Source organism: Penaeus chinensis, chromosome 7 (genome assembly GCF_019202785.1).
Source record: "Penaeus chinensis breed Huanghai No. 1 chromosome 7, ASM1920278v2, whole genome shotgun sequence".
In the NCBI taxonomy this organism is placed as follows: domain Eukaryota; kingdom Metazoa; phylum Arthropoda; class Malacostraca; order Decapoda; family Penaeidae; genus Penaeus; species Penaeus chinensis.
Window position 1 is genome coordinate 44,773,801 of NC_061825.1, and position 10,000 is coordinate 44,783,800.

Here is a 10,000-nt window from a genome sequence, read left to right on the forward strand (position 1 = left end):
CTTGCGCTTGGGGCTGTCAGTGGGGTTGTCTTCAGCCATGACTTTATAAACTATGGGGGGGAAAAAAAACCAACAAAATTAGGAAAATAAACAAGTAATAATGCTAGAAAAAAAAAAAAAAAAAAAATTACTAAATTAATCTCAAGTGAGGCACTGGCTTTAAGGTATACAACAGTTCGATTATTCCTATTTTGGGTGGGACACTCAAATAATTCACTTTGCCCTTCTCACTTTCAGGCTTTGGTGGGCGTCCACGCTTGCGTTTGGGGCTGTCCACAGGGGTGTCTTCTGCCATTCTTGTCAAGTCTGACTCTAGGACAAAATAGATATGAATATTAGTGCTACAGCAATGAATGGCCCACTTGATTTCTGGATGAAAAGAGTAAAAATCAAGCAAAATAAAGTTAGATTCCAATCAACTAATGAACCAAATTTTGGCCAAGAATACTTGCATATATTTAATGGTGTACGAGTGCATGGAAGAGTTCACTCTGAGTGAACGTGTGTGTGTGTGCCTGTGTGCACGTGTGCCAGTGTGAGTGTGCGCCAGTGTGAGTGTGCGCCAGTGTGAGTGTGCGCCAGTGTGAGTGTGCGCCAGTGTGAGTGTGCGCCAGTGTGAGTGTGCGCGTGTGCCAGTGTGAGAGTGCGCGTGTGCCAGTGTGAGTGTGTGCGTGTGCCAGTGTGAGGGTGTGTGTGTGTGCCAGTATGTTGTGCCAGTGTGAGTGTCTGAATGTGTGTGCCAGTGTGAGTGTCTGAATGTGTGCGCCAGTGTGAGTGTGCGCGTGTGCGCGCCAGTGAGAGTGTGAGTGTGCGCATGTGTGTGGCAGTGTGAGAGTGTGGCAGTGTGAGAGTGTGGCAGTGTGAGAGTGTGCCAGTGAGTGTGCCAGTGTGAGAGTGTGCCAGTGTGAGAGTGTGCCAGTGTGAGTGTGTGCAGTGTGAGAGTGTGCCAGTGTGAGAGTGTGCCAGTGTGAGAGTGTGCCAGTGTGAGAGTGTGCCAGTGTGAGAGTGTGCCAGTGTGAGAGTGTGGCCAGTGTGAGAGTGTGCCAGTGTGAGAGTGTGCCAGTGTGAGAGTGTGCCAGTGTGAGAGTGTGCCAGTGTGAGAGTGTGCCAGTGTGAGAGTGTGCCAGTGTGAGAGTGTGCCAGTGTGAGAGTGTGCCAGTGTGAGAGTGTGCCAGTGTGAGAGTGTGACAGTGTGAGAGTGTGGACAGTGTGAGAGTGTGACAGTGTGAGAGTGTGCCAGTGTGAGAGTGTGCCAGTGTGAGAGTGTGCCAGTGTGAGAGTGTGCCAGTGTGAGAGTGTGGCAGTGTGAGAGTGTGGCAGTGTGAGAGTGTGCCAGTGTGAGAGTGTGCCAGTGTGAGAGTGTGCCAGTGTGAGAGTGTGCCAGGTGAGAGTGTGCCAGTGTGAGAGTGTGCAGTGTGAGAGTGTGCCAGTGTGAGAGTGTGCCAGTGTGAGAGTGTGCCAGTGTGAGAGTGTGCCAGTGTGAGTGTGCGCTTGTATGTGCCAGTGTGAGTGAGCGCGAGTGTGTGCCAGTGTAAGTGAGCGCGTGTGTGTGCCAGTGTGAGTGTGTGCTGTGAGTGTATTGGGTGTGTGTGGCCAGTGAGTCTGTATGTGTGTGTGTGCAAGTGTGTGTATGTGTGTGTGTGCCAGTGAGTGTATGTGTGTGTGTGCCAGTGAGTGTATGTGTGTGTGTGCCAGTGAGTGTATGTGTGTGTGTGCCAGTGAGTGTATGTGTGTGTGTGCCAGTGAGTGTATGTGTGTGTGTGCCAGTGAGTGTGTGTGTGATGGTGTGAGAGAGTGAGTGGTGTGTGTGTGTATGTGTAGCAGTAGGTGAGGAGATGAGTGTGTGTGTGTATGTGTTGAGTGAGTGAGTGTGTGTGTGCATGGGTGAGAGAGTGAGTGTGTGTGTGTGCAGGTGGTCGAGAGACGTGAGTGTGAGTGTGTGCATGTGTGAGAGAGTGAGTGTGTGTGTGTGTGTGTGAGAGAGTGAGTGTGTGTGTGTGTGCATGTGTGAGAGAGTGAGTGTGTGTGTGTGTGCATGTGTGAGAGAGTGAGTGTGTGTGTGTGCATGTGTGAGAGAGTGAGTGTGTGTGTGTGCATGTGTGAGAGAGTGAGTGTGTGTGTGTGCATGTGTGAGAGAGTGAGTGTGTGTGTGTGCATGTGTGAGAGAGTGAGTGTGTGTGTGTGCATGTGTGAGAGAGTGAGTGTGTGTGTGTGCATGTGTGAGAGAGTGAGTGTGTGTGTGTGCATGTGTGAGAGAGTGAGTGTGTGTGTGTGCATGTGTGAGAGAGTGAGTGTGTGTGTGTGCATGTGTGAGAGAGTGAGTGTGTGTGTGTGCATGTGTGAGAGAGTGAGTGTGTGTGTGTGCATGTGTGAGAGAGTGAGTGTGTGTGTGTGCATGTGTGAGAGAGTGAGTGTGTGTGTGTGTGCATGTGTGAGAGAGTGAGTGTGTGTGTGTGTGCATGTGTGAGAGAGTGAGTGTGTGTGTGTGCATGTGTGAGAGAGAGAGTGTGTGTGTGCATGTGTGAGAGAGAGAGAGTGTGTGTGTGCATGTGTGAGAGAGAGAGTGTGTGTGTGTGCATGTGTGAGAGAGAGAGTGTGTGTGTGTGCATGTGTGAGAGAGTGAGTGTGTGTGTGCATGTGTGAGAGAGTGAGTGTGTGTGCATGTGTGAGAGAGTGAGAGAGTGCCAGTGTGAGAGAGTGAGAGTGTGCCAGTGTGAGTGAGTGAGAGAGTGCCAATGTGAGTGTGGGTGATAGTGCCAGTGTGAGTGTGGGTGATAGTGCCAGTGTGAGTGTGGGTGATAGTGCCAGTGAGTGTGGGTGATAGTGCCAGTGTGAGTGTGGGTGATAGTGCCAGTGTGAGTGTGGGTGATAGTGCCAGTGTGAGTGTGGGTGATAGTGCCAGTGTGAGTGTGGGTGATAGTGCCAGTGTGAGTGTGGGTGATAGTGCCAGTGTGAGTGTGAGTGTGGGTGATAGTGCCAGTGTGAGTGTGAGTGTGGGTGATAGTGCCAGTGTGAGTGTGAGTGTGGGTGATAGTGCCAGTGTGAGTGTGAGTGTGGGTGATAGTGCCAGTGTGAGTGTGAGTGTGGGTGATAGTGCCAGTGTGAGTGTGGGTGATAGTGCCAGTGTGAGTGTGGGTGATAGTGCCAGTGTGAGTGTGGGTGATAGTGCCAGTGTGAGTGTGGGTGATAGTGCCAGTGTGAGTGTGGGTGATAGTGCCAGTGTGAGTGTGGGTGATAGTGTCCAGTGTGAGTGTGGGTGATAGTGTCAGTGTGAGTGTGGGTGATAGTGTCAGTGTGAGTGTGAGTGTACTAGTGGCAGTGAGATGGTGTTTTATAATTTTATCTTATTTTATATTATTTATTTATTCCTCTTTTTTCTTCTTTTTTTTAGATAATTGGAACCACACTTTATTCTATGAATGGGCATGTGATACTCCACAGAAGCAACGAGCTGACAGAACAGTGTGAAAGAACCTATCACGCAAGTCAAGAAAAGAGCACATCAACCGTAACCATGAAAATGGGTAAGTGTTTAGAGGACAACTGTAGTTACTTTCAAATCTGGCTGTACTTTATTGATTTTATCCAAATCAACTTTAAATTTGCTATGAATTGAAATCCAACATGTGCGACTGCGAAGTAATTGCCACACCCATTGCACTTTGTGCTGTGGTATATACCAAAAATCCTACAAAACATTCTTGCAAGACAGCTTGGAAGAGTTCACTGTTATAAAACAGCTTGGGGCCTACAAGTTTGAACTTGCCAGAATATACAGGGTGCAGGTTTGATGGCCTTTGCCTGAGCACTTACAGGCAAGGACGCCAAACCAATCAGCTTGAAGGCAGTGGCCTCTTCCAGTGTGATCTAAACATTTACCCCCAAAAGAAGGGAAAAGTTGAAATTAGCTAAGAAATAACCTTTAGAGCAAAAGCAAAAGATACAGAGTTCTAGGAAGATCAATACAATGGCAAAGAAGAAGCTGCTGAAGTGTGAAAATGCAGTAGCACTGCGATGGATTTGCATCAGGAGGCTACAGCAGTCAATATCTCCTCCTCAGCTCCGCAGGTTTTGTGTTTATTTACTTTTTATTTTTTGTTCTGAAAGGAAAGTAAATTTGTTGTCCATCTGTCAATTGCCATGGCGTTTAGCCCCAAACGTGCGTTTCACCCAAGTTCAAACTAAGATCTTCCTACAATATTATTCTTATGAAATACAATAATATACATAATACACTTTACTATATAAACACTAAACACCAGGAAAAACTATGCCAGTTATCTACATTAAAATGTTTGTCAGAAAAATAGACAATACAGGTAAGATTTTTTAAATATAAATACATTGCTAATAATAATAGAGAATCCGACTAAATTCCAAAAGACAAGGCAAATTAAACCATAAAACACTGGAGTGATATGATACAGAGTACAACAAAATATTAGTAACGACAGAGCACCAAATGCACAGAAGAAGAAAAAATCCATTTTCTCATTGTCATTTGTTTGTTAAATTTTGCTACATTAATTGTTCAATTTCTGCCAATATTCATATATGAACAAGAGACTTCTCTTCCAAAATCATACTTATTTACTATCCAACCTTGGATTTTTTCTCATTCATATTACATCTTGTATAGAATGTAGACCAAGGAAAGAATTGAGATTCTTACTCAACAGGAAAATTAATTCTATACTACAAGAAATATTTAATGCATTTCCCATTCATAATAACTAAACATATTATATGTAGTTTATTTACCAATTACTAATCAAAACAAAACGACAATAAGGGTGCCATAATGCAAGTCTAATTATAATTTTCATTTTCGAGCATATAAAATTTAAATATTTGCATGAAAAAAACATTGTAAACATTGTAAATCTTTACATACACTACGAGAAAGGTTATAATTAAATTCTTCAAGACTGCCACGGTTGATAACACTGCAGAAACTAAATTGCACCTTTTTTTTTTACGTTGAACACAATGCGAATATTTTTGACAGGTACAGCTCTGAGGCCTCGCACTCGGAATGAGACGGGATAAAAACTGGCAGGGATGTGAAATAAAGGGCTGGAGATGAAAAATCCTCTCTTTCGCAGATGTGGCCGAGCTTCACACACGCGATGCCAAGGAGGTCCCCAGAGGCGCCATTTTCCCCCCCACGCCACAGAAACTCTAGTTACGCCCAACTCGTCCCAAAAAGGTGAATTAACGCGCCCCTAGGCGGCCCGCAAGCAGCAATCAATTCCTTTGCGCTTTTCACAGGTCCCGCCACGGTATCGGGACCTATCTCTTGGCGGGAGATTTGATGCTGGCGAGAGGGTGCTGACGCCGCCATGAGCCGCCGCCGCCCTCCCTCCGCCCGGCGACCCCACGCCACAAATCCTTAAAAAAACGAAAAATACCAACCACTCCCGGACCCCTCGGTTGAGAGTCGCTCCAAAACCTTTGTGCCTTATTTTCTCAACTATTCCCCCCTACCTAGAAAGTGAATCGGAGGAAATGAGGAGTTAAAAACTTACATTCGCGGAGGTCGTTTGACTCGTAGGGGCGGCGTCTGGCGGGGATGTGAAGCGGCGGCGGCGAAGAGCGGCGGCTTGGGAGGCGAAGCGGCCAGCGAGCCCAGCTAGAAATTAATTTCAGATATTATTTTCCGCTTTCCTTTGCACTGGGGAGTGTCGTTATTATTTTTTAAAAAATCCCCAAGGACCGTATGATTTTTTAGAAAATAGGAAGAAGGGGTAAACAAGGGTCTAAAGGGTTTAAAGAAATAAATCGGTGGTGTCCCCTGGTTATTCGTTGGATATTTTCGGCGTCGAGGTAGGAGGTCGGGAAAAAATTGATTCTGGAAATAACTAGTGATATACTTACTTTAGAGCAATCTTAAAAAATAGATTATGACCTAAAGTGTATGCCAGTATTTTTTATGTATTTATTTAGCCGATATATAGCCCGAAATAAATTGTTCCATTAAATGCACGGAAAAACCGAAGTCTTCTCCACGACGCTCGGCGAATATATTTCTGCATTTTCTTGTATATTTAATAATATTTTTTTATTGTAAATGGTGATGATTTTTTTTCGAATAATTGTCAGAAAAAACTACATTCATTCGTCCTTTAAATGGGTGTAAAATGCAATATTCTAGGAAGGTCAATATTATTCCCTGGTTAATGTTAATCAATGGTGTGTGCGTACAGTATGTGGCGTCGGGTGGCTACGCGACAGGCCAGCACTAACTATTGCCGTTAAACGGTTACCCACTTGTAAATGAGCTTTAAATTTAAAATATGTTTTATTTTTTCAAAATAAAAAAAACTAACGTTCATTGGCAGGTTGAGAGACCGAGTCCGAATCATTAGGAAGTAAGAGGGGGGGAAGGAGACACGAAAGTAAATAGCACGAGACGAACATCATGTAACTACATTGATATCTGCATAAGGGCACTTGTATATGCAAGATTTATGATTCTTTCCGCGCGGAGGTTTTAAATCAAATTGCAATAGTAGGCCTCTTCCTCTAACAACGCAATAGGAACAGCAACATGTACAGAAATCACAAACAATAAATATATTTTTTCACTTCGAGCAAATAACGGTATATTATTTTTTGTTTTATTTTTCCGCATGGATCTCGAAGAAAAATGGAAGCTAATAATACTTCAATCTGAAGATCACTTTTTGGAAACGACTTATAGAAACCTCTCCAAACAAAGACGACCGCCAGGCAGTTTTGATTCTTACCAAAGGCTTGCAAAGCAAATTTCAGATGCTTGTTGCGAAATCGAAGTTTCCTTGGACGCAACTCAAAAAATCCAGTATTTGCATTTGAAATACTTTGAGTCTGTTGACAGTAACTTTAAAACTAGGAGGAGGACTTGAGAAAGATCAGTTATTTTGCTTTGTTGCTCGCATGGCTGCAGTGCATATAGGTTGTGTGCAGTCATGGTCTGATCAAATATTCTGATCTGCCAAAGGATTTTAAGAGCCCTTGAAGCAGTGTTTTATTGTAAGGTATCAGCTTCGTTTTTCCTCACATTAAGTACATTTTCACTTCATAATCTCTCTCAGCTTTGTTGAAATGGAGCATCCAGTGGTGTTATTGAGGAGAAACCAATCTGCCACAGAGCTTGCGCGCGCATACATACTTTTGATACCGTAGATACGGAATGATCGATCGATGAAATATATTTTTCTCTACTGAAAAGTTTAACAAATATACTTTTAGTGCTGACACAAGCAGTAGATTATGTCCTATATTAATTTTCGCTTGATTTCAGAGCATAATGCCTAGTCCAATGTTCGTGTTGCTTCGTCATGTGCATTGCATGTATTTTTTCAGCAACCTATGGCCTTTTAGAACATCATTTGAAAGTCTCTTGTTCACCCTGCTACATCTCTTAGAAACACCCTGGTGTCCTTAAGCTTTATATATGGACACCGTAGAACTTGTCATAGTGAACCATTTTTACTAGTTAGCGTTTCACGTAGCAAGAAAGAAACCGTCTCTCTCTCTCTCTCTCTCTCTCTCTCTCTCTCTCTCTCTCTCTCTCTCTCTCTCTCTCTCTCTCTCTCTCTCTCTCTCTCTCTCTCTCTCTCTCTCTCTCTCTCAATCTCTCTCTCTCTCTCTAATAAGAAACAGATATTCCGAGATCTCCCAAACACTCATTTTTCGTTAACCAGTGTGAATATCATCTGGCCAAGGTGTTTGGAAGAGGCATTAACTGCCTGCAGAAAGATCAAATTAGATTTTTTCCTGAGGTTATTCCTAAAGACACCATATACATGGGTGGCTCGTTGATTGGATGATCCAATTACATTTCGAAAGCACACCTAAATGGATGTGCAAAATACACTGATTATATGTAATGGTGCTCGAACAAAGAGGCTTCTAAAATTTGACTAGACAAAAAGAAACTTACATTAGGAGTTAACCAGAAAGTACATTGTGGGTGACAGATTCTATATTTATACTAGTTATTGCGCATTTCTTTTTGGGGGAACGTTAGCCACTGATTACCATAAATTCATCTTTACGTTAGTATATGCATAGATGTATTTCTAGGGAGTGTTGCTTGTACGGCATGTGTAGCTTAAAGTTGCACTGAGGCACGCACCGGATACTACTGAGGTGCAGGCACTCTGCACCTGCCATGATCTCGTGCCATCCATGCGCCCGGCTGTCAAGTCAGCATCCACTCTTTCTGTCCCTATAATGCTGTCCGCATAATACGGACAGCATTATAGAGACAGAAAGAGTGGACTTCGTAGACGGAGGAGATCTAAGGGAGCTTGCAGACTTGAAAGTTTCCTATCCAAGATTTTTGGGCGTGTAGATTCACACACACACATATATCTAATATATAAGTGTATGTATATATATTATACATACATACATGCATACGCACATACACGTGTGTGTGTTGTGTATAGATAAATTCATCTGTGTACATATAAAAAGTATTATCGTGCGTATATTTGTGTGTACGTGTGTGTCTCTGAGGGCAAGCATGTGCACGCATGTGTGCATGCATGCATAAACAAATGTCGCGTATAAGATGGGGGTATGGCAGTATTTAACTCTAAATAGTTTTACTACACGGACGGTAGGAAAAAATGTTCCTGACCTGAATTAAGAATTCGTATACATCTTAAACAGTAAGATTTAACAAATAACCTTTTACAGGTCGATTTTTCATTAAATATTTAATCACATATGCGAAAATATTGCCTATAAGGAAAACTGTCCACATTATTGCAGAGAACAAATGTAAGGACAAACTTTCTATACTTAACTTGTAATCTTGCCCTGTCCACCTATATTGCCAGTTTTCTGCATTCATGGCCTGGCTATTATTAATAAACAGAAAGATAATCAACGGATCAACATCTAAACATATAGGTGGATAGACTTCTTGAGCTACAGAAAGACAAGGAGATGGAATAGCGGAAAGATACATAGATAGTTACTTAGTAAACAATGTCAGACATAAAGTGGGTTAGTAATCACGTAAATCGACACACTAATAGATAGCAGTATGATGTCTGTTTTCAAATAACCCTTAACTTTTGATATGAGTTCACGTATTTTATGTTAACGGAGATATTTATTACAAGCGACCTTCATAGATACTTTCCATATTGCTAAGCTAATAATAATTTTAACAATCAATTTACTTAGGAATGCTAAATCTTAGAGTTAGCTTTTCTTGCAGGGTCCTCCTGTCAGTGACAACGTATTTATTGTAATGATATTTCATATACTGCAAACCGTCTTTTATAAGAAACAAGCAAAATTAACCCACACTCGACTTAAAAGGTCAAGTACGTTGCTAAGTTCTTAACCTAGCAATATACGAAGTCAAGCTCCATTTGTACATACCAGTGCTCATTAATAAACATTTCTCCAGTTCTGATATATTAAGGGCATTTATGTATATATTTGTTGTCCTGAATATTGTTTTAGGGAGTAAATGATAAGATCCCGAAAAGAATTTGTAATTTTAAAAATACAGTTGGTAATCCTGCGCAAGATGCTAGTTCCCACACGTAACGCAGGTTGTTGCAAACGCATAAGTATCATACAGTACATAGGTTTTGCGTATTATTTTACAGTTCAAGTAATCAAATGAATTATGTCATAAAATATTCGATTTAAATAACGTCATAGACAGAGCAGGCGTACCAACCAAGCCGAATGACGCGTCTGCCTTGGTTTGTACTTGTTTGGCAAAAATGTTTTCAGGTCTTTCCCCTTTTTTCCTCTTTTGCGTCAGGCGAATGCAAACGTTCGTGTGTGCCAATGCAGGACAAGAACCTGTATATAGCTTAGGGGAATAAAAAATGCGCTGGGGTTTCACTTGAGAGAAAAACGGATCGAGATGCTCAAGGTGAGGAGGGAGGAGAGGGAGGGGAAGGGGGGCAGGAGAGGATGTTCAAGGTGAGGGGGGAAGGGGATGGCGTGAGATTGGGTGTGTGTTGATTGCTCAAATATA

General features: G+C 42.6%; 1 protein-coding gene across 1 annotated transcript in view; it reads right to left on the minus strand.

Annotated features, from left to right (window-relative positions):
- LOC125027156 (AAC-rich mRNA clone AAC11 protein-like) overlaps nucleotides 1–5,606 on the minus strand; it is a 10,184-nt gene extending 4,578 nt beyond the window's left edge. The window contains exons 1-3 of the mRNA XM_047616041.1: nucleotides 5,529–5,606; nucleotides 232–312; nucleotides 1–50 (exon numbers count right to left, since the gene is read on the minus strand). The exon at nucleotides 1–50 is cut by the window's left edge and continues 150 nt beyond it. Of these exons, the coding sequence (XP_047471997.1) occupies nucleotides 1–50; nucleotides 232–295 (114 nt within the window). The 5' untranslated portion in view covers nucleotides 296–312; nucleotides 5,529–5,606. The remainder of the gene's footprint in view (nucleotides 51–231; nucleotides 313–5,528) is intronic.
- Nucleotides 5,607–10,000: the final 4,394 nt, after the last annotated feature.